This window comes from Lagopus leucura, unplaced genomic scaffold, assembly GCF_019238085.1.
Source record: "Lagopus leucura isolate 7727_CA_CO unplaced genomic scaffold, USGS_WTPT01 Super-Scaffold_100037, whole genome shotgun sequence".
Taxonomy (NCBI): domain Eukaryota; kingdom Metazoa; phylum Chordata; class Aves; order Galliformes; family Phasianidae; genus Lagopus; species Lagopus leucura.
Window position 1 is genome coordinate 1,486,573 of NW_024962286.1, and position 24,916 is coordinate 1,511,488.

The window sequence follows — 24,916 nt, forward strand, 5'->3', positions numbered from 1 at the left end:
ATCGACGGCGCGCTGCAGGCGGCGGGCCAGGAGGTGACGGCGCTGCGCGCGGAGCTGGCGGCCACCGGGCGCCGCCTGGCCGAGCTGGGCAGCGAGCCGCCCATGGAGCACGGCCCGCAAGGTGGGCAACGCTTTGGTTTGGTTTTTTTTTTGGCTTTTTTTTTCTTCTCTCTTTTCTTTCGCGTTTCTCAGAGCCGGCTCTCCTTTCCCCGCGCTGTTTGCTTTACCTGCTTGCTTCCTGCTCGCCTTCCTTTCCCTTCCCCAACCGGTTTCGTAATTTGGGAAGTCGGCGCAGCCATCTTCTCCTCTCCGGAGCGGCGGAACGGCGGCGGCGCTCGCTGCGGGGCAGGGGGCGGGGGGCTGCGGGGCGGGGGGACCTGCGGGCTCAGCTGGGGGCCCCCCCCCCCCCCCCCCCATTCGCGGTCGGTGTGTGCGGTCCGCCCCCGTGCCGCCCTGCGTGGCCCCCGTGTGCCACCCCGTGCAGCCCCCCGTGCCGCCCCGTATGCGCCAAGCCCTCCCCTATGCAGCCTCCCTACCACCCTATCCAGCCCCTCTGTGCCACTCTGCGCAGTCCCCCCCTCCTCCCCGTGCCCACATACAGCCCCTCCGTAGCACCTTGCACAAACCTTGCACAAACCTCCCCCCCATCCCATCCTATTCACCTCCACCCCCCTGAGCCACCCTATGTAGCCTCCTGCATGCCGCTCTGCATCATCCCACCCAGGCCACCCTATACAGCCACCCCATACAGCCCCCATACCTCCCTGCACAGCTATCTGCACTCCAATCCTATGCAGCCCCCCCATAGCCCCTCTGTGCTGCCCTACACACCCCCCACACGCCACCCTATGGAGCCCGTGTGCCATCCCATACAGCCCCCCCGTGCCACCCTATGCAGCACTCCATGCCATAATACAGAGCCCCTACGGTACGCTGCACAACACCCTGTGCCATCCTACATACCCCCCCTCCCCACACACACACACAGTTATGGGCACACAGCCCAGGCCAGGCTGGCAATGGGGTGCAGGGAGTTGGTGCTGTGGGTTTGCGCTGAGCTTTGCAACCCGAGAGGATTGGAAGGGGGGGGGGGGGGGGAGAGAATTGCTTCTGCACTGCTCTGGCTGAAATTCAGTGCTTTCTGCTCAGCCAGGCACTCGCTGTTAGCTTAAAGGATCTGAATGCAAATAGATCTGTAAATTCCCCCAGATCATCACGGGCTTGTGCCATAATTCACCCTGAGCAGCCACGGTGTCGGGGCATGCATGGTGCGAGCCCTCCCCTTACACCTCTGTGCCACCCATGGCACTGAATGTTGTTTCCTTGTTGCTTATTTACTGCTGTTGTCCCTGGAATGGAGCTGTTTGTTGCTGGGTGGTTCGGTTTTGGGGTCTCTTGGGGCTGTTGTAAGGCAGCATCGCTGCTGCACTCCCACCTGTATGCCCCATTGTGCACGGTGTTGATGCAAATGGATCGTGAGGGATTAATTGGTGCGTTTGTTCCAGCCAACCTGTTGGGTTTTGCTGTAGGGAGGATGGATCCCACCTGCTGAACATCAGCGGGGTCCGTTTGCCTTTGTGACCATGTGGAGAGCTGAGAATGCACCCGGTGCTGTGGGGTTGGGTTGGTTCTGCACTCAGGATGGGTTGATGGTTGGACTTGGTGATGTTGGAGGTCTTTTCCAACCTTAGTGATTCTGTGGTTCCGTGAAACATGCATCTCCGAACAGCTCTTAGAAGTAGAAGGAGGATCAGCAGAAGTCCTTATGGAGCTGGGAATGGGCTGGGCAGCCACCAGCCTGTAGGTTGCAAGGGTGAATTTGGGGTTTGAAGGCACTCAGTGGCGTGGTCCCCAGGTCTCATTGGCCATGTGGGTGCTGTGGGCCCGTCCAAAGCTCTGTGAGCCTAGGTCAGTTCATGCCTGGCTCGGTAATTAACGTTGCCTTTGTGAAGTGTGTTATTCATTTAATTAGGGTGCAGCTCAAGACAGCTCGAGGTAATAACTCTGCCCTTCTTGTGTGCACTGAGAAATCTCCGTGCTGCAGCCTGCTATTTCTTGCGGTGAGGTGCCCTTCAAGGGCATTTTAGTGTAATTTAAACCAAAAACTGAAGGAATTCAGCAGGTTGAGAGCAGGGCTGGATGGTGGGCGTGCATAGAAGTGGAATTTGTGTGTTGTCCCCGTCCTTTGTGTGAGCGTTAATTGCAGAACGGTTGGGTTGGAAGGGATCTCAAAAACCATCCAGTTCCAACTGCTGCCATTGGAATCAGGCACTACATCGGGTTGCCCATGACCCTATCTGACCTGAACCGGGTTCGGTGACACCCAAGGTCAGGCTGGATGGAGCTCTGAGCACTGGGGGAGCTGTGGGTGTCCCTGCTCACTGCAGGGAGTTGGGTTAGATGGCCTTTAGGGTCCCTTCCAACTCAAACCATGCGCTGAGCCCTGAGCTCAGCCCATCTCACCCAATGCTTTTTGCTGCAGCCTCCTCCCGGTGTTAAAGGTAAAACACCTTAATTAATTAATGTTGGCAAAGTGCTTGAAGATGTAAAGCACAATCAGTAGCTAAGTGTTACTAATAGGACCTTGCTCAGCGTTCAGCTCATCTTGCTTCGAAGCATCAGTACGGCATGGTGCTTCCTGTGCTGCTTTGCACCGGTGGGGATGCTGGTGTGTGCACGAATAAATTCACCACTCATCTTCCCCAATGCTTGTTCTTCCCGAGCTTGTGAGCTGATGTTGCAAAGGAGCCCAAGGAACTCAGATATCGCAGTCCAGTCGGGTATTGGAGCAGTTCTGCACCACGTGTATTGCAAGCTCAAGGTCTTGCTGCACTATTACTGTTACAGTGGCGTGCCCTGGGAGATCAGTGTGTGCGTAGTAATATCCACGTGGTTGCATTAGATTCCAGCTGGCTGCAGCCAGCACTTCAGGTCCCCGTCACATCTCAGCTTTTGATGTTAATTTCAAGTATCTTTATGTATCTGCAGCTTTCCTATTCATAAGCCTCATTTGGCGTGGTTAGCTTTAAGCTTTAGGATGGTGATAAATGATGATTCCTTCCTGTCCTGCAGCACTGAGCGGGGCTGTGGCTCGAAGTGAGGCACCAAACTTCAGCTTGAGCACGGCACGCAGCAATGCTTCCGTCTGCAGCTTGTTAAAATTCAATTCTCGTAATTCCTTGTTGACAGTGACGTGTGAGATAAAGAGGATTGGAGGCTGACGCAGCAGCTTGCACAACCGGGGCGTGCGAAACCCCCAGTGAATTGGCCGTCCTGGTGGATCGAGTCATTCTGCTGACTCCTGTTTGCAAAAGTTACCGGTGTCGTGGAGAAGGGAAGGGAAAAACTCATCCCCAGCCACCCCCCATCTGGCTGAGGGTTGTGGTTTGGGGATGCGGTTTAGCCGTGGGGCAGTGAGCACGGGATGGAGCTGTCAGTGTCCCTGTTTGCTGTTGGGGAGTTGGACCCTTCCTGGCCATCTGGTCCCTTCCGACCCAGATGATTCTATGATTCAGGTTTTCCTTTTTGCAACAGCAAGCAGAATGCAGGGAGCTGGCGTTTGCTGATGGCAAGTAGATTTCTGCAGAGATGCAATAGGATCGTGCCTCTTCTGCAGGCACGGCGAGGCCACGGGCGGTGTTTGGGTTTTGTAACCCAGCCTCTGTTTTCATTTGCCTTTTATTACTTATACAAACATGGGTTTTGCAGAAGGGGCCGTACTTTTGTGCTCCTAAAGCACCGCTGTAAAACCGTGTGACAGCTGCGTGTGTAGGGACGTTTGAAAGAAGAAAAGACAGACTAACAAACCACTTCATCTTTGGATGTTCAAAAAATGAAAGTTATTTGTGCAACCTGGTGTAGGGAACCTGCTTTGGCAGGGGGGTTGGACTCGATGATCACTGGAGGTCCTTTCCAACCCCTACAGTTCTGTGATTCTGTGATTTTCTTTTGCTTTGTCTGCTCTCTTGTTTATTTGCCCAGCACGCAGAGGTACCTTGCAGCACCCATATCTGCCCTTCTTACAGCTGAAACCCACAGTGCAATTTCCTGAGCATTTGGGATAAAGGCTTATCATGCACAAACAGCGCGTTGACAACCACTTGGCCACCCTACAGCAGGAGGGTTGTCCAGTCCTGTATGCACACCACTGAAGCACCAAGAGCGTAGAACCATTAAAGGTTGGGAAAGGCCTCTGAAATTGTCCAGTCCAACTGCCTACCACCACCATTGCTCATTAAGCCATGTCCCCAGGTACCACATCTGCATGATGACGATAGCTGAGCGCACACAGAACACCCAAATGCTTGAGCTACAGCCTGTTATTTTTAAGCAAATTGCCCATCATGTCCTCCCTTTGAAGCTAACTTGGAGAAATGCATCGGGGCTGCTGTTTGCCATCGCTGGTGGATGGAGTAGGAAGACCCGCTGGGTCTTGATTAGCACCACAGAAGCATTGCAATGCCTTTCAAAGCTGCATTAAATGGACCCACTGGAGGAGTAATCTCTGCCCTCCCGTCATAAAGCAGTGTTTGTTGCGTTGTTGTTTTGTGTTTGTTGTTTTTTTTTCCAAAAGACATCTCAGATCACTGTAAGATATTATTGCTGATCGAAATTTGCTGTAGGCGTACAGGTCCTGGAAGCGTGTGCCTGGTTTCTGAGGAGATGTGCTGTGTTCAGGGTGGAAAGCAGAGCAAATTGATTTGAGGAAGAGATTTGAGGAATTGAACTTTGATGTCTAGGTTTAGGCAGTCTAGACGCTCTTTCAAGCTGCAGAAAGGGGAAAAAGATTCTCTCAGAAGAAACTTGGAGATGGCTGTGAAGGCTTTAGTAGGATATGCTGAGATTTCCAGGAGGAAAAAAACTCCAAATTCAGCTGTACTTGGAATTTTAAGTAGCGTCAGCCCTGCTGAGCCCATTGGGGCAGGGGGGGGGATCTGTAGGGCCCCCATGGTTGGGTCTGTAGGGCCCCCGTGCCCCCATGGTTGGGTCTGTAGGGCCCCCATGGTTGGGTCTGTAGGGCTCCCATGCCCCCATGGTTAGGTCTGTAGGGCCCCCGTGCCCCCATGGTTGGGTCTGTAGGGCCCCCACGGTTGGGTCTGTAGGGCCCCCACTGTTGGGTCTGTAGGGCCCCCATGCCCCCACTGTTGGGTCTGTAGGGCCCCCATGCCTCCATGGAGGGGTCTGTTGGCTTCCATGAGTCTTCCCCTCGGCCTCTTCTTCTCTGGGCCGAACAAACCAAACCGGTTTGAATGCCTTGTAGTTTCCTCACAGACTTTTTTTTTTCATTTCAATGAGATTGTATGTTATCTCGGGCTGAGATTTGGGGAGATTTATACAATGCTGCTGTGGTTGGAGGACTGGGGTGCCATGTTGTACCTACACCTTGTGCCTGCACCTTGCTATGTTTGTGGTTGTTTTCTACCCATTTCTGTTGAGAGGCAAACAACAACAGCAAAAAAAAAAAAAAAAAAGCCTGGATAAAAAAAGGTCTTGAGATCTTTGCCTGTTAATTAGTCCAACAATAACGTGATAGTGATCACAAGATTAAAAACCCATATGCAGATAAGGCTTTAACTCTACTTGTTGGTGGCAGTAACCCGTCCTGATAGCATCGATGAGCGGAGCTGGCGGTGTGTCAACGACAGCCCATCCGTGGTGGGACATCACACCTCTGACCTCGTCACCACACTCAGCCCTGGCACCAACGTGTTATTCAACGTTGCCTGGGGACCAACCAAGTCCCGGGGAGGTGATGGGGGTCAACATCTCTGGAAGGGTTCAATGTGAAGATGTGGGGATGGGTTGGGGTTGGGCTGGGTGATCTTAGTGGTCTTCTCCAAAATTAATGATTTCTATGCTTCTATGAAAATCCCCAGTGTTGAGACGTCTTCTTTTGCTGTTCAAGCTCTTCTCGCACCAAGTATTTTTGGAGAGAAGGGTGGGTTTGGCTGCAGGTGATGGCATGAAGCCATTAAGCACACGCTGCTTCCCTTGGGCCGTGCTTCCAGCCTATCTTGAATTTCTTTAAGCGTGTGTATGCAGTTCAGAGGGTAATACCATCAATTAGACCAACAAGAAAGACTAATAAAAACCAATAACCCTCTGTAGTGTGCTGGGTTTATCCCTGATTAGCGGGGCTGCTCTGATCTCGTTGTAAATCTGTGTATGTCATTAAGACAGAAGTATTAAATTGGTAATTAATGTTACCAAAAAAAGTTATCATCGTGCTTTCAGTTGGAGAAGAGTAGGAAATGGTGGGGAAAATAAAGCAGCATTGAGTGGAGATAAGGTTAAAGTGTGACGGCTGCCCTTTCTTCCAGTGTGTTTGGGGAAGAAATGTGGGGAGTGCATCCTGAGCAAAGCAGATCCCGCAGATCCTGGTACAGATGCTCAGGCTCAAGCTGGATGAATATTGCCCTCAGCCACACGCAGCCATTTTTTTTCCTCCAAATTTTAGCCCAAACTTTCCTTGGTGAGGCAGCAGCGTCTTAAATTGCTGATGCATTTCATCATGATAAAGGGGGGGAGAGGTGGCGTGCAGGGAAGTTGCATTATTCATGGCGCGTTGCTGTGGGCTCTGTCGGAAGCATCCGTGCAGCTCGGTGCTCAGCTCTGTGCAGCTCAGTGCTCAGCTCCACGCTCAGCTCTGTGCACCCAATGCCCGTGCAGCAGAGCAGAGCCCACACCGTCCCAACCTGCTGGGATCTGCCTGCGGCGGGTGCTTCCCTTCCTGCCTGCTTAGCCAGGCAAGCAGCAACCTGCTGCGCTCCCTAGTTTGCTTCGTAGAAATGATGGCGAGCCAGGGAGGTCTTCTATTTTATTTTATTGTATTTCTGCAGTGGAGGGTGGCAGCACGGATAAGGAAAGTTTTGCTCTTTGTGCAAGTTGCACTGGGATTTCATCCCTGTTGACTTCCAGCTGCAAAGCGAGCAACTCCCCACATTGCAGCCTGTTGCACAGCCAGCTCTTGGTGCAAGTGACATACCAAAAGCAGACATTGCCCACCTGCTTCCTGCCGTCATGCAGTTGAGCACCAGCATCCTCCTCGCTCACGGCCAAGAAGCTCTCGAGGCGTTGTTGGTTGGTTGGGAACGCTGATTGCAAGGCTTGTCCCAACTGGTTGGAGCAGAGGGATGGGCTCTTCCCAGGACTTTTTTTTGATGGTGCAGGAGGAGGGGAGCAGGTCTGGGCTCTCCCACCAGCTGGAGGCTGTGCTCTGGCTGTGCTGCTTGGGGCGGGCGATCCCACCCATCGTGTTAATCCTAATTAAGGGCTGCGTTGGGTGAAAGCTGCCGTGCTTGCGTCACATTATGTCTGCCAGCAGTCTTTTCTCAAGGGTGTTCCCAGCGCTGCTCGTTGCCCCATGACCTGCACCTAGAGGCACTTCTCCCCTGTGCAGATATGGGGGTGCCAGCACGCCCACTGGGCTCGTGGGACAGCCTGTTTTCTCAGATAGCAATAGGACAGGAGGTGATGGCTGTAAGTTGTGCCAGGGAAGGTTCAGGTTGGATATTAGGAAGAATTTCTTCTCAGAAAGAGTGGTAATGCATTGGCATGGGGTCACCATCCCTTCATTGTGGAGATGTGGCACTGGGGGACGTGATCGATGAACATGGTGGGGGTGGGCTGGAGTTGGACTTGGTAATCTTAGAGCTCTTTTCCAATTGTAATGATTCTATGATTCCCAGGGCTCTGTAGAGCTGGAGCCCACGTCCAGGATCTTAGTGGTTGGGGATCAACCCAACAACTCTTTGGTGTGGAGCTGCTTCTCCAAATGCTCCCAGCTGGATGAACCCCAAATACCTGTTCACCCTTTCATTAGCAATTAAACAAGCTCTCCTGCCCCCTTAGGAGCATTCTGCTCACTGCCTGCTGACCAAAAGGAGCATGGAGTTTTACGTAGGTGCAAGATCCCCATGCAACACAACTGCTTGTAGAAAAGGGTTTTCTTTTTGTCAGATGGCCAAATCCAGAGACACTGCCGGGACACATAGCAGCCTTCACAATTTGGGGTCCTCATCCTTCACTGTTTGGGGTCTCCGTCCTTCACCGTTTGGGGTCTCCATCCTCATCCTTCACCGTTTGGGGTCTCCATCCTTCACCGTTTGGGATCTCCATCCTTCACCATTTGGGATCTCCATCCTCATCCTTCACTGTTTGGAGTCTCCATCCTCATCCTTCACCGTTTGGGGTGTCTGTCCTACTTTTAAAGTAAATCAGTGCAATGGAAGATGATTGCATCTGACCGTCCCTGCCTAGAATGCCGCTTTGTGTTTCGGTGCGTCTCATCCCTTGGCTCCACATCCAGCTCCTCTGGGGCAGCACAGACCCAGGCAGTGTTACTGAGCACAATGGAACATCTGATATGTCAGCACTATCAATGCTGTGGTCAAAGGGAAAAGCACCACGTTGATGAAGTTCACAGCCCGTGATGAACTCGGTGCTGCAATGGGCTTTGCCTCTGCCCGTGCATCGCCTCCTCCCCTCCTCTGCTTTGTTTGCATTCCTAATCATATCCAGCTGAAACTGTTAAAAGTGAGCTCAGACAGAAAATATTTGTGTGAAAAATGTTAACACGTTTTTTGGAGGTGGAAAACTTTTTTTTTAAAGGGAGAGTGGGTTTCTCTGGGTGTTCTGTTGGCATCTGTTGCGCCGTGGCTGTGTTGGAGGCAGGTTGCTCTGTGTCCCAAATTGAGAACACAGGGTTAGAAACGTGGAGCCGAGCTAAGTACAATTAATTCTGGATGCTAAGTGAATTAATTTGCCCTTCTCTTAACCTCCAATCCACACCAACAGCACTCAGGTTATTAAAAGGATGTATTAAAATGAAGTGTTTTGTCGGCTCGTTATCTTTCTTGTTGGTTGGAAGAAGGATGTTGTTTTAAAGATCAGTTACTGTTGATACGGTCCTGTTATGCCATCTTGAAGACTCGAAATGTTTTGGATTTCTCTCATTTGTTTTGAAAACATTTTGCAACTGATAATTTCTTTTATCTGCAACAACTTCTTTTCCAACTTGGCTTGGGTGCAGCTGGGAGCACGTGCTTAGAATGAGTCCTGCATTGGGAAGAGGAGCAATTTCTTCTTCAAAAGAGCAGTGGAACAGCTGCCCAGGGAGGTGGTGGGGTCACCAACCCTGGAGGTGTTCAATGTGGAGATGTGGCACTGAGGGATGTGGTCAGTGGGCATGGTGGGATGGGTTGGAATTGGATTGGACTTAGAGGTCTTTTCCAACCTGAACGATTCTATGATTCTAACATGTGATTAGCAGACATGGCAGTGATGGGTTGACGTTGGACTGGATGGTCATAGAGGCCTTTTCCAGTATTATTGACTCTGTGATTCTGTGACGTGGTCATGGTGGGATGGTTTGGGCTTGGGCTGGATGATCTTAGAGGTCTTTTCCAGTGTTACTGACTGCATGATTCTGTGACGTTAGTGGGCATGGTGGGGTTGGCTGGACAGTTGGATTTGATGGTTGTCGTGGTCTTTTCCAACCTTCACCATTCTGTGGTTCTCTGATGCATCACACTGCCATCACAACAGCACCATGCCCCATCTCCTCTACCTGAGCCACTGCAGGTGCCCATGGGTGCTGCTGTTGGGTGCAGCATGGGATGGCAGTGCTTGATCCGACCCCTTTGATGTCAGAGGCCATCGGCTGTCGTTTTGTAGAAATTAATCATATGTTCAGATCACACTTGCAGAGTTGTGGGAGTTGGTGTTTTTTTTTGGCTTTTTTTTTTCTTGCTGTTTTACTAATTGCAATTGTTTCCCTTCCTCTGATCTATTTTACTTTGTAATAAGGCATAAAATTCATTATTTAAGTGGCAGCGTTGTGATAATTAGATGAGTTATTTTTGGCGGGGATGATTAGTTGGTAAGTACAGATTGATGGCTGGAGCTGTGCCGTGCTCCCCTGGTATTCTGGCTCTGGAGAGATGCACGGTGCTTTGCACCTTGCTCACAGCCTGCTCCTTGCAGGAGCTGGTGGCATATTGCAGCAAGAGGCTGAAATAAGTTGGGTCTGGTGTCTTTATACTGCAATGTGTGCAATGGGTCCTCATCCCAAATTCACTGCTGGGGACGTCGCAAGAGCTGGCTGTGTCCTAGAAAAGCTTTGTCCCTTTGCAGACATAAAGCCACATTGTTTTTGTCCCTGGAGTTCATTGCAGCACATGGGACAATGCAAGCTTTGTCCCTGCTGCCCAGGGATGCTTTCTCCTCTCCCCCTGTGCCTGGCTTGTTGCTCTTTATTTGCACTGCAGAAGCTGTTTGCAGGATTAAGGCTTTTTTAGCTCGTTTGCAGACTGCTTAACGAAGGGCGTGGGTTGAATGCAGAGGTCTGCGGGGCGAGACGCCCAGCGTTCTCTGTCCCAAGCAACCAGGCCAAGGAAAACAGCTCACACACATGTAATTAAGGATGTGTTTTTGGAGTCCGAGCCCTCTGCCTTCTCCGAGATGATCAGAACTGTGCTGCTGGGTGAGTTTACCTGGAGCCGAGCCACCACATTATTCAAGAGCAGAACTCTGGAAAGAAAGGGGAAAGCACAGTCTTTTGTGTCCCTTGGTCACCCTTTCCCAATAAGCATGGGGCTGTGCAGTGCTGCTCTCACTGCCTGATTGTGGGTTTAGAGAACCATAGGATGGTTGGATTGGAAGTGCCATTAAAAATCATAGAACCACAGGACAGCTTTGTGTTGGGAGGGACCTCCAAGATTATAGAACCGTAGGATGGTTGGGTTGGAAGGGACCTTAAAAAAAACCCATCCAATTTCAGCCCAATGCCATGGGTTGGTTGCCAACCATGGGTTTGGTTCTACCCGGAGGTGAAGCCTTGGGATGGTCTTTGCAGTGGTGCCCAGGGCTTAACCCATCACTTGCCATACAGGGATCTGTCTGCAGGCAGTGGGATGCTTGCATGGGCTTCAGAGGTAAGTTTGCAGACTGCAGTAAAAGCAGTGCAAGAAAAGGATCTACTGAAGTAAAACCAGTGGGCTGTGTTCCCCATTCCTCCAAGATTTTTGAATCTGTTGGGTTGGGTTATGGAAATGCATCAGGGCTCAGCAGCTGGGAGGACGATACAGGAGGGAGCCAAGAATACCCTCTATCCATCCATGCCTCCTCCTTCCATCGCAGCCTGGGATTTCCAGCCACTTTTCACCCAAATTGCAGTGTCGGGATAACAAGAAACGGCGTGTTTTACAAGAAATGGACTGTGCTTTATGCACGGTCTCACCACTAAAGAGGGGTCAGAGTGTAAGGCAGTCGAGAGCTGTGTTGCCCTGGTATGTTTGCCACGGGATAATGGAAAATTCCTGTGAGGAGCCTGCTTGATCTGGGGCCAGAGGAAACAGGATGAAGCCTATTGCCCTGCGGAGCGATAGAGGAGCACACTGAGCGCCTTCCGGTGCCTGCTGCCAGTGTTTTTATGGGCTTGAGATTTACGTTTTAAGAAGAAAAATAAATGCGCTTAAGGTCAATCCGTGATCTTGCCAGGCTTCTTGGGTCCTGTTTGTGCCATTCCTTCATAGGATCATAGATTGGCCTGGGTTGAAAAGGACCACAGTGATCATATAGGTTCAACCCCCTGCTGTGTGCAGCAGACCAGGCTGCCCAGAGCCACATCCAGCCTGGCCTTGAATGCCTGCAGGGATGGGGCATCCACAGCCTCCTTGGGCAACCTGTTCCAGTGCATCACCACCCTTGTATGGTCTTGAAGGAGTGCATGCATTTGGTGAGTTGGTGGATGGACTGGGTGATCTTAGTGGTCTTTCCCAACCTTAAGGGTTCTGTGTGCAAAGGCAGTGATAGCTTTGCTCTTGGGTTCCCAAGGTGATGGGAGTATTTGTGGCAGTGTAGGGTCCCCTGTGGTTCATCTCCTGACCCATCTACCCAGCCTTTGGATGCCAACAATGCTCCATAGGATTCCTCCTCCCTACAGCTTTTTTAATGATGGAACTCTGCTTTGGCAGAGCCCTCCGCCCAAGGCACTGAGCACCTCCAAATCCCTTTCCTCCTCCAGCAGCACGTAATGCCCTCATTCCAGATCAGCCATGACAGTCTTATGGATGTCCCCTTCATTGTCACCCTGTTACATTTTCCCCTCTCACTTACCTTTCATTAATTGTCTTTCGGGGCTATCTGATGACTTTTATTTCCAGGGGATAAGCCTGTTAGAGGTAATCTGGTTTGCTGAATTTCCCTTCCTCTAGGCGATCTCCCTAATAGCTGCCTCTGAGGATTTCATCTTGTTTGGTAGCAGGATGCAATTTTGTGTAAATATTCTGTTTCTTCATGGCCTTTTTGCTGATTAAGGTCTGCTCTTTCTCTGAAATAAACTGTCACATAGAATACTTCTGAGAGGGGAGAGCCTCAGGGACGTGTAGTGCATGTTTGGTGCTTTGGTGTGAATTGCCCTGGCCAGAATGGTCAGGGTCCAGTGCTGATTTGTCCCATCCCCAGTGTCTCCAGTCCCACTCTGACTATTCCTGATGTCCCCATTGTTCCCACTGTCCTGGTGTTCCCTGTCCCACTCCTTCCATTCCTAATGTTCCTGGTCCCAATCCCACTGTCCCCATTCCTAGTGCCCTCAGTGTCCCCAGTGCCAATGTCCCCAGTCCCAGTGCCCCCACTGTCCCCAATCCCACTGCCACCATTCCCAGTGCCCTCAGTCCCAGTATCACTCAGCATCCCCAGTTCCCATGTCCCCAGTCCCACTCCTTCCATTCCCATTGCCTTCAGTGTCCCCAGTCCCAGTGCCTCCAGTCTCACTCCTTCCATTCCCTATCTCCCCAGTCCATTTGTCCCCATGAGTCCTATTCTCAGTGCATATTTTTATATTGTTTGGGACTCTTCCCCTTCTCTCCCCCCCAGAAAAAGGGAAGAAAAGGGAAAGAATGATAATCCTTAGATTGGGTGTGCCATGGAAGGCAGAGTAGAGAGCCTTAAGAAATCATGGGATATCCCCTTTTTATGCCCAATGCAAAAGAAAAAAAATAACAGTCTGATAAACCAAACCTCTCCCTTTTCATGTGCTCTGCAAGGATGTATGGTTTTCTCCCTGCCCAAGTCAATGCTGGATGGAGGGTCGGGAGATGACAGTTCTGCTCCTGCCTGCAAGTCGCTGAATGATCTCCAGCAGTTCATTTGATCTCCCTGCGCCTCACTCTCACAAATAAGGACACTGGTAATAGCTTTCTATTGTTAAAGCTCTGGTAATAACTTTCCATTGTTAAAGCTCTTGTATAGAAAGTGCTTTATGGGAGGGAGAATAATTATTGTAATCGTTTACAGCAGAAGCGCTGCAAATAAAAGTTTCTGCAGTATAGGACCCTGGTTCTTGTTGAAGGGAATTATTAGAATAATTGTGGCTGGAGTGACCAATAAAATGTGAATAAGGCAACTGCTGCTATTGAATTGGTGTTTGATGGAGAGCTGGACGGCTGAGAGATAGAGCTCACAGGTAGAAGGGGCAGATTTCCATTGCAGGCTCTCTGCTTGTGGGTTCATGGTGCACGTCAGCACCCATCGCTCCGGGGTGTGCAGTGCAAGCAGGAGCAGCTGTGTAATGTACAGTAAGGGAAATGGGTTCCGACTAAAGGAGAGGAGATTTAGGCTGGATATGAGGAAGATGTTTTTTATATTGAGTGGTGAGGCACTGCACAGGCTGCACAGAGAAGTGGTGCAGACACCCAAGGTCAGGGGATGGGGCTGTGAGCACTGATGGAGCTGTGGATGTCCCTGCTCAGTGCAGGGGTTGGACCTGATGGCCTTTAGGGTCCCTTCCAGCTCCAGCCATTCTGTGAATCTGTGATAATGATGCATGTGGCACTGGATGCTGCAGTTATGGGACACTGGGGTAATGGAGAGGTAGATAAGTTGGCTCTATAAATTTCTGAACCTGGCTCCCACCCCGTCCCTTATTGCCTTTAATTTACAGCTTGCTAAAAATAGGCAGTGGAGAAGGCTTGGAGCTGCTGAAACAGAGCAAGCCTGTAAATCACTTGACAGCTCATTTCCTTATAGCAAATACCTTGCTCTTATGACTATATGTTTAGATTAAAGGAGGAATAAAATGTAGCAGCCGCTGCTGATTTCGGTGGGGTTTCGTTTTTCTTAGGAAGAAATGGCATCAGTGCACAGGAGTGGGATGAATCACGTTGGTGCTTCCTTCCTTTGTGCACAAAGACCTCCAGCCACACTTGGCCAACAATGCCTGACCTGGGCACCCCTTCTCAGTCACTAGAAATTCAGACTGTGCTATTGGGACAGGCTGCCCAAGGATGTGGTGGAGTTAGCATCCCTAGAGGTGTTCAAGAGCCACGGAGGTGTGACACTGAAGGACCTGGTCAGTGGGTATAGTGGGAAGGGTGGGATTGGCCTGGATGGTCTTAGAGGTCTTTTTCAGCCTTAATGATACTATGATGTGGTTAATGGACGCGGTGGTGATGGGTTGATGGGTGGACTGGATGATCTTAAGGCTTTTCCAACCTCAGACACTCTGTGATTCCATGCAGGGATGTGGTTAGTGGGCATGATGGAGTGGGTGGACGATTGGACGTGACTGTCTTAGAGATCTTTCCCAATCTGAATGATTCCCTGATTCTTTGAAAGCTGCGTATTGCAAATAAGGGTCATGAGATCAGAGCTGCAATAACAGCCTTCATTTTCACTCATGACATTTGTGTTTTCGAGGGGTGAAATTAGAGCCCTGCCTTGCTGCATGCAGCTTTTGATAGTCAGACCTGTGATCTATGCTTCTCATAGCAAACATTTGGGCTGGCATGAGTCTTGCTTCCCACTGTGACCATCTCTGCAACAGAATCAGGGCTACAGCTCCTGTCTCCTGAGCTGCTGCTTCCCAACCTTGATGTCTTGGCACAGAAAAATGCAATGTGACAGCCAGGGTTTGTTTCACTGCTGTACACTGCTGCTGTCTGTCTGCATGGCACGACAAGAAGAAAATTGAGTTATCAGTGTCCCAGGAGGCAGGGAACAAATTTAGGTCGTGATCTTGCATATGCTGAACCTGCAGATGTGCTGTGCTGGGTGGAGTCCATTCAGTCCATGGCGTTCGTCCTTCATCTGCTCAGGGCAGTGTATATTGCAGCACAAAGTCACATCTTGCACACACCTCATTTCTCAGGTTCTCATTGAAAGCAAGGAACAGACTTCAAATTTAGGGTGTTTGGGGCTTGTGTGTTGTGCATTTCTGCTGCTGGGCTGGAGCAGGTGGGTTAGGATCCCCTGCAGCTTCCATCCCATTGCTGCTGGAGATGCTCTGGTCTTATCATCCATGAGGATACATTTCATAGAACCATAGAACCATTTAAGATGGAAGGGGCCTCCAAGATGACTAAGTCCAACCGCACTAACCATATCGTAGAACCATAAACTCATTAAGGTTGGGAAAGACCTCCAAGATCATCACGTCAAACCATCAACCCAAACACAAGACACCACTTCAGAACCAATCCAACCCAATCCCACAGCACTGGGTGCAGTTCCTGCTCTCAGCTCCCTGCATGGCCATGATGGATTAGGGACCAATCTCACCCTGTGGTTTGATGCTACAGGCTTAGGGTTGCTTTGTTCCCTCCATAACTGGAGGGATAAAAGACCCCCGAATGGACCATGCTGATAGCAGAGAGCTTTCTGCTATGCTGAGAGCCCTGGGTTGTAAGTTCCCAACTGCTTCCAGTGCCAAAAAGGAGGATGAATAATGAACAGCAATAGCTCCATGCAAACATTAGCATCCCGCTCGGGCTGATAACAGTGTGCTCCCTTTGAAGTGCCTTTAAACACTCTTGGTGTTGCTGGGATTCTTGCTTTCAAAAATTCTGCTAGATGCCAGTTTCTCTGTTTTCTTTTAAACTGCTTTAAATTGATGTTTGTTGAGTTAGTTGAACTCACAGCGAGCTTCGTCTGAGCAAGAGGGGACAGCAGTGGTTGAGTCATTAATGGGAAGTAAATGTGAAGCAGCCCCAAATCTGTAATCTGCCCCACACAAGAAAGCTCTGCTTTAAGGAGTAAATATAGGGAGAAAATCAGTTTGGCTCTAATTGCTTTGGATGTTACAGGCAGAGTGTGAGGAGACGATAAAAGCTGCAATTCAGAGCTCGGCAGCAAAGTGTTGCAACCCCAGCGCTGGGATTTGATGCTTCATCCTTGGTGCTGAGCTGAGCATGGAGCTGTGAGGATGGTGCTGCTCCTCCCAGGGGCACCTGGTGGTCGTTCACCCCCTCCCAGTGGTGTCCACTCACCCAAATGGCTCCATTTGAGGATGAAATTGCTTTTTTAACACTTTCCCACTGGGACTAAGATCCCTTTATATGCAGTGATACCCAGCGGTGTGTCTCTAGCAAGAAGCAATGCGTTAAATCTCCATTGCAGAGCAGCTTTATGCAGCACCGTGGCGTTGGGTCAAGCTGTGAGTGTGAATCTGCTGTGCAAATCATTCCCCATTGAGATGCCATTGGGTCTGGGTAGGGAGCTCGATGCTGCTGTGTTGTCTTGAGGTGTCAGGGATCCAATCCCTGCCCATGGGTGCAAATATTTGCAAAACTAAGCTAGGGTTTTGTCTGCTCTAAGGTGACTTTGAAGGGCTTTGCCACTCCTGGTCCCCTCCCACTGAATCACGATGGAGGCTTGGGTGTGAGTTGAATCATAGAATCATTCAGGTTGCAAGAGAGCTCTAAGATCCCCAAGTCCAACCCCGATCCCACCATGCCCACTGACCCTCAGTGCCACATCTCCACACTGAACACCTCCAGGGATGGTGACTCCACCACCTCCATGGGCAGCCTGGTGACATTCTCCATGCCCAAGGTGCATGAAACAGAGAATGTGCTTCTCCTGCCCAGCTCTTACATCTTCTCTGGGCTCTGCCAGATAAGAGCTGAAAGTGAGGAAGGACAGAGGAGGGTAAGAAGACCAATCTACCGCTTTTATTACTCTGTATGCAAAGAACATCAAAAGCACTAATGGAAAAGGCTTTTTGTATTTTTCATCAAAGCACTTGTTAAGATTTGGCAGGCTGATTTCTTATCGGTAAAATATTTATGAATGGAGAAGCTGGGTCGTGATTTGGGAAGGTCAGCAGTGAGTGCTGCCTCCCTCTGCTCTTAGAGGTCTTTCCAACCCTAATGATTCTACTCAAGTTGGATATTAGGAACGATCTCTTCTCTGAAAGAGTGGTGATGCATTGGCACAGCTGCCCGGGGAGGTGGCGGAGTCACCATCCTTGGTGGTGCTCAGTGTGGAGATGTGGCACTGAGGGATGTGATCAGCAGGTTGGGGTTGAACGTGGTGATCTCAGAGATCTTCCATGATTTTATGACACAGCTGAGAACACACGATGGTGATGAGTTGATAGTTGGACTGGATGATCTTGGAGATCTCCTCCAACCATATTGACTTTGTAATTCCATGACAGCATTTGGGGGCTGCTCACTGTGCCCACTGGGCTCAGAGGGTGATAAGAGGGGCTGCTCCTGCATTGTGGAGCACGTCTGCAGTGCATGGAGAGCATCGCAGCTCTTTAAAATTTAAAGCAGTGCTGCCACCCGAGTGTGGTGTGCTTTAAATATAGAGCCTTTGAAATGCGATCGCTTTGGTCATCGAAGGATGGGAGCTGGAACAATATGAATATTTACAGCATGCAAATGAGCACCAAGCAGGAGCGCAGAGCTGGGTTAATTCTTGGCCGATTCAGAAAGTTGCCTTTAATTTCAAGTTTTGACCAGATGTGGAGGTGGATGAAGCCCATAAAGATACGACCGCTTGTCACATCTCCCTCATGCATTTCTACAGAGCACCGAGCTGCCCGATGTCACCACCCAAATAACATCAATAATTGAGGGCTCAGCCCGGGCTGTGCTCAGACAGCCGTACCCTGCAGGCAGATGTTCCTGCAGGCACCTGGTGGGGTGGCACGAGAGGGAGGAGTGGGTGCAATGCTTGAGCGAGCACAGCAGGAGCTGTCTGGGTACCCAGACTGTTATTGGTGGGCAGGTCCAGATGGGATGGAGCAGGAAGAAATGGCTAGATGCAGCACAGGTGGGGCTGCTTTTATGCTTTTAGATATATATTTTGTAAACACATTGGATTTATCATTTTCCTTTGGTTGCGTTATGCTGTTCTCTGCAGCCCATCTATAGATGGCAAAGTGTCTGTACCAGCTGATATATCCTTTTGTCTGCACTAGTTAGGATATCCTGCATCCTTCCCCAGCCATCTCTCAACAGTAGGGACATCTTGGCTAACGGAGGAGGCAAAAAACTGACTATCCTGGCCCTGAGTCCATGTGTCTCTTGGTCTCCATGAAGATGATGCCCAGAGAGGCTGTCCCATCCCTGGAGGTGTTCAAGGCCAGGTTGGATGGGGCCCTGGGCATCCTGGGCTGGTATTAAATGTGGAGGTTGGTGGCCCTGCATGTGGCAGGGGGTTGGAGATTCGTGATCCTTGAGGTCCCTTCCATCCCAGGCCATTCTGTGATTCTGTGATGCTGCTGGGGTGAAGCCATTCTGAAAGGAGAGCTTCCAGTCGTGCTCCTCCAACAGTTACCCAGCAATTGGCTCCTCCAACAACTGGCTATTCCAACAATGGGAGGAGGACGTGTGAGGCAGCACTGAAAACAGAGCTCCTCAAGGAGCAGAAGCACACTGATGGGCAGGGAGGGTCATTAGTCTGATGTGAGTGCTTTTCCTATACATCTGAATTTGGGCTGCAGGAGCAGACTTTAATTTCTTCTATGAGCATCGTGGCGGACAGTGCTCTGAAATAGAGTCTGTATGGTGGCAATACCAGGCGTGATGGCTGCAGTTTAGGTTATATATTTGTTTGAGACAAGAGCAGTTGCTGCTGAACGCCTGATGTAATGAGCACTGCGGAGCCTGCTCTAAAGATGGGTGCTTTCTAAGTTGCTGTAAAACAGGAGGATAAAAGAAATCAGGCTCATTTTTCTCAAAGGGCTATAACATCCTTTAAGGTTTAATTCTGCTTAATGTTTTGCCTGTCCTCTGTAGGCTGTGCTGTTAAGGTTGCACCGATCGCAGCCGTCCTGTGGATTTAGAGAAGCATTTGAGATCCGTGCTCTCTCTTTTCCTTCCTTTAAGCCGTCCTCAGTGCGTGTCAGCACAAAACACGTGGCGCTGCATCAGCTGGGGAGCAGCAGGCAGGGTTGGAGCATGAGCTCTGGATTTCGTTTGTCACTCTACTGCAGTTTTGGGTTGAAATAGCAACCCACGCTGCTTGATGTGTTGGAGACCTGGGCAGGAGTTATGATAACTGAGGAGGCTGAGATGTTCTGGGGTCGTCATCAGCCTTGCCTTATGCATGAGATACAGATGTCTTGTTCATTGTAGGGGAGTTGGACTAGATGACTTTTAAGGGTCCTTTCCAATTCAAACCATTCTATGGTTCTGGGAAGTGAGAAGGGACATCCTAACCACAGGGATGCCCTGCCATAAGGACATCCTAACCATAGGGACATCCTAACCACAGGGATACCCTGCCATAGGGACATCCTAACCATAGGGACATCCTAACCATAGGCCATCCTGCCATGAGGACATCCAACCATGGGGACATCTGCCGCCCTGAGTGATGCCTCCATGCCTTGTTGCTCCTCCCATTCCCACCTTTTCTCCAGCCCTTCCTCATCTCCATTTCAGATGATCCCCTTTTGAGGTAGGGAACACAATGAACCTCACGTGTGTCAGTGCTTGGGTTGGGAGCCCACTCAGGCAGTTTCATGGTGGTCACTGTCTCCTTTCACTGGCCTTTCCTTTCTTCAGTAGATGGAATATTTCTTCTTTAATACCCTCTGCAGTCTTCGTTTCAGCCTCCACTTACTCCCTTATCACTTTCTCTGCCCTCTAACCTTCCCATTTTGCTTTCTCCATGCTTTCTAAAGCACTTCCCCCAAGGGCCTGCTGGTGATGTCCTGCCTTGCAATACTACTGGAGGGCACAGTGGACAGTTGAGCACGTTAATTTGTTTTAAGAGAGCTTTACTTTGTAATTGCGCGTGTCTAGAAGCAAAATGCATCCTTTCTGTTTTCCTTCTCTCTAGTATTTTATTCCATTGGTCCCAGCACTTCATTACAAGCTGATAGATTCCTTGAAGAACAAAGGCAGAGTGGGTCGTGTTCAGCAGTCGTGGTAGGAAGGGAGGTCGAGGCCGCTTTTTTAATGGGGAAAAAGAAAAATGATTGGATCTTCATTAAAGGGAGTTTCAAAGCAGTAAGCAGATTCTGTTGCTCTGGTGGTCCTCCACAAAAACCAAACTCTTCTGGAGTTGTTTTGGTCCTCTTTGCCCTCTGCATGCCACGCATTCCTTGTGTCCGGATGCTCTGGTGTCTGCTCTGTCTCATTAGTTCCTTGTGACCCTGCTGGCTCTGTGCCATTTTCCTATTGCTTTTCTCCTTAGAGGAATTCCCCTTTCCTCCCAGATTCCTTTATTCAGCATTCTGCTTAAAGGAAGATGAGTAGAGTGCAGGGAAACGGGAAGAATTTTGGTCGATGGCACCTTGCTTTTGGAGGCACCCAGCGTGGTTCTCCAAGGACATCGTACCTAAAAGTGCCCACTTTGGGGTATATTAGAACAGGATTTTACATCTTCCCGGTGACAGAGTGGAGACCACTAAGCAGGTAAACACTGACGCCACAGATATTCGTCCTTGCAAAGCTCCCTGGGCGGTTCATGAGGGAAGGGGAGATGCATTGACTTGGACAGCTGCTTATAGAAAACAGATGTGCGAGTTAGAAAACACAAGCAATAAATCTGAAGCCATATGGCAGCACTTTCATGAGTGTTTAGAGTCTCGGCTGGCCATGAATGGCTTTAGTTTCTCTCCTGCAAGAGGAGCTCACTGTCTCTTGTAAGACATGGAAATGGCTTTGTTTGCTTTCAACCCCAACTCCTCTTAGGTGGAGAAACCTGCATCCCACAGGTGTTCCATGTGTGTGAGGGCTTCGGAGGTGTGTGTTTGGGACACCTTGATGGCTTTCCCATTTCGTGGTTGTAATGCCTGGAGCTGGCATTAACACGGATGGCTTTCCCCTATACCACTGTTGGGTTTTAAGCAGTTGCAAAGTTGAGTTTCTTTGGCTTCATGGAGCTGTTCTGTGGGCCTGGGGGCTTCCTGCTCCCTGCAGACCCTCACACCACGGCCATCCTAGAGGTATTTCTGGGAATACACCCTTTCTTCCATCCCAGGTTCAAGCTCTTCCCCTTTTTCCCCTTCCCCAAGCTTATAAAGAGAGAATTTCCAAGCTACCTATTTTTCTCATCATAGATGTGTTGGGTTTTGTTGTTGTTGTTGTTTCTCTTTTTCATGCCCATCTAAAAACTGCTTTTCGGGCAAGATGGGGCTCAGTGAGCTGTGCAACCTCCTCTGCATGGAAAACCATTTCTGCAGCCCTCCGCCTCCTCTCGGCGCGTGGCATCAGCTCCACTGAAGTCTTTTATACGGGAGCTTAATGAGTTTATCTGCTATTGTCTTAAATAAGCCTTCTATGAAATTGGAGTCCTCTCCCACAATATCATAAGGAGATTAAAAAGAAAGCTGGGATTTATGGGAAGCAGAAAGTGAATACGTTTGAAACCTGAAGAAACGCTGTAGGAAAGTATCATGAGCAAGTGCATTGAACTTAGAATCCCAGTTTAACCCAATGATCACTATTCATTGGGCTTTTTTTCCCCCATAGCTTGAAAACTACTTAGACTGGAGCCGAGGAAGGGGAGAAATGGTATAAATGAAAAAAACCACAACTCCATCAACTTAATTGGAGCAGTTGGCATTTCACAAGACAGCACTGCCCTGTCCTGTGGTCAGCACTGCTATGCCATATCCCTCACCCTCTTGTGATGGAGCAGTGTTAGAAACCCCCTCTTAGTAGGGGTGACCATGGTGTCAGTCCTTGTGATTCTAGCATTTCTTTGCACGTGTCCCAGCAGACTGATGTCCCTGCTGCAACAAGGTTTGGTCATTGGTTCGTTTCCTTCTCCCTTTTTATGCGCTGCTGCAGCCTGACCATCCAGTCAATTCCTTATCCACCAACTAGTCCAGCCTTCAAATCCACATCTCTGCTGTTAAGAAGGAAGGATATGGCATGGGACCATGTCAGAGGCTTTGTGTGAGTCAAGGAGGACAACATCAGTTGCCTTCCCTTTGTCCACCAATGCTGTCACTCCATCATAGCAGACCACCAGATTGGTCACACACCATCTGTCCTTGGTGAAGCCATGCTGGCTGTCTTGGATCACCTCCTTGTCTCACATGTAGGGTCGAGAGTTGAGTGTGAGGTTCTGAGGAGGGCTGCATAGTTAACATGGCAAACCTCATGGTATGGCCATGCACAAAAGGGCCATAAGATAATGGAGGGTGCTGGCTCACCCAGGCTGCTTTGGAGATGGCACACTGGAGGCGCATTAAACAAGGAAGCAGTGACACCTCTGCCAAATTACCTGTTCAAATGATCACAGTAATTATAACAGGGGAGACAGATGAGGGTAACAGAGTGTGTAATAGCACAGGCAAGGCTGTAATTTATTGAATGGAAGACCTTTAGGAACGTGCAGGGCTGAGGACTTGGGGGGCCTTGGGTTGGGGCTGAGGGTTGGCAGGGGGTCTGTGGGTTTTGGTGGGACCAATGGTTCCTGGTTCTGCCCTTATGGAACCTGCTTACTTTGAAGTTTTTTGTTTTGGTTTGGGTTTGTTGTTTTTTTTTGCAGTGGAAATGGTAGCAAGAAGTGAAAATTGTGCTGTTCAGAAGTCAGGGCTTCTCGTGGCAGTTGGCATCACTGAGTGTTGTTTGTATTGATTGCAGCAGAGGCAATTAAGAGGTTCCCACTGCTTTCACTGGGAGTTTTCCCTACATCAGGAGACTCAAAGCAGAGGGGGGGACTATTATGGGGTATAAGCACAGCACAGGCAAGAGGACAGGGTCTGCAGGCAGCTCACAGCCTTGTAGAAGCTGAAATGTCTAACCAAGTACCAAGTGCAGCTCTCCAGCACATCCCATTGGCTTTGCAGCACGTACACAAGGAGATGGCATCCCATCTTATCCCAAACCCTGGAATTGAGGCCACTGGGTCTCATCACAGAGGCTGGTTATCATCGAATCACAGAATGGTTGGCGTTGGAAGGAACCCCTAAAGGCCATCAGGTCCAACCCCGCGCTGAGCTGGGACACCCACAGCTCTATCAGTGCTCACAGCCCCATCCCCTTACCTTGGGTGCCTGCAGGCATGGTGTATACACCAACATGTTGTTATCCTGCAGCACATCTCCAAAGTTCATTATTCCCACACGCTCGTTGGGTGTTGACGTTGAAGGGAAGCCAAGGGCTCAGTCCTTGGCTGTCGGGGCATCGCTTCATTCCCAGCTAGGAAATAGTTTCCTGAGTTTCCTGGCAGTAGCTCACAAGTGTGAAATGTGAGAATTCAAGGCGCGTTGCAGGAAGTTAATTCGATCGCTTGGCGAGAGAAAGGGGGTAATCCAGTTTTCATGTGCTTTTTAAATCAGTGTAATTCTATCCCAAAAGAAAGAGAGTCGCAGCAAACGAGTTTGGTTCTCAGTGCATTGGCACGTCCCTTACTGTCCCTGATGTCTTTAACATCGCTCTTTAAACATGATATTCCTCAGCAGCCTTTTAGGACCTGAAATCCTGTTTGGAAAACATAAGAATTGGTGGAGCTGGGCATTTCTCATTCAGTAGTGTGGCTGGAAGAAGGTTGGCAGGTAAATCATAGAATGGCTTTAGGTTGGAGGGGACCTCAGTTATCATCCATTCCAATTCCCTGCCATGGGAACTGCCAGCCCATCCAACCTGGCCTTGAATGCCTCCAGGGATGGGGTATCCACAGTGCAGTGCAATCTCCTCGTGCTTAGACTGCAGTATCCATTCTCTCCTAAGCAGCGTTGCTTGCTGGAATTTCAAATTCATGTTTTATTGAGCAGAAACATGAATAGTCATTTGTCTGCTCCTGTAATGCTGCAGAATTCTTGGGGGAAAAAGAAAAAAACAACAAACAAACCAGCAAATGTGCTGAGTCTGCCCAGCAGGGCTGTGTTGTTGTGAGCAGAGCAGACCCTGCTGGGGCTCGTGCATCATTAAGGTCACGTGAAATCCGTGAGAGGTGATGAGTTGAATTGGGAAGAGCTGGAAGGGAAGCTGGGGCAGAAGGGCTTTGAGTGTTAACGAGGCAGAAATCACTCCTCATTGCTTTGGAAGATGAAATGTAACCGTGGTACCACGCTGGGTCATGGGGGGCTCTCAGTTCTTTGGGAAAAGACAGAGGAGCAGTGGTGCAATGTGTCTCACTGCTTATTTCTCTCCTTTCTGAGCTCTGCTCGTCTGTGTGCATTGATCTGAAATGTTTGGAAATCAAATAGGAATAGCAAAAATGTGCATCTGCTACTTAAATACATGTATGGATCTCAATTTAGCATAAAAATGATGCTTTTGCTCTCAGCTCTGACTCGGTTGCTGCTATAATTGACAAAAGGTGGAGGAAAACATGTTGTCTTCCGTTCTGCCTTGCCAAAGCCATTTGCCCTACAGGCTGTGCAAAGGGAGCAGGGGGTTCTGCTGGGATGGGCTCAGAGACCAGAGCAGTGCTCAGCCCCTGCCAGGAGATAGCAGTGCTGGTGTGCTGCTAAGCCTCTTGTTTGCACTAAGCTGTTTATTTTGCTGCTAAAGGATTTGAGAATCTCTTTGGCTGAATGGAAGTGGCCGGTGAACCTCTCCTGGTGTGAAATTCCCTCCTGTCTGCGTGAGATCTACTACACACATACAGAATGAGCATAGAATAAGCAACGTATCTATGATTTCCTGTTGTTGCATTTCCTAAATGCACGTGCATTTGCAGACAGGGAGCACAGGGTGCATTGTTCAGTGCATGGGAT

At 49.7% G+C, this 24,916-nt stretch overlaps 1 protein-coding gene across 1 annotated transcript in view; it reads left to right on the forward strand.

The window, feature by feature from the left end:
- Window positions 1-92: 92 nt before the first annotated feature.
- Window positions 93-24,916, forward strand: part of KAZN (kazrin, periplakin interacting protein) — a 49,544-nt gene continuing 24,720 nt past the window's right edge. Inside the window, exon 1 of the mRNA XM_042883271.1 lies at window positions 93-121. Coding sequence (XP_042739205.1) covers window positions 103-121 — 19 coding nt within the window. The 5' untranslated portion in view covers window positions 93-102. The remainder of the gene's footprint in view (window positions 122-24,916) is intronic.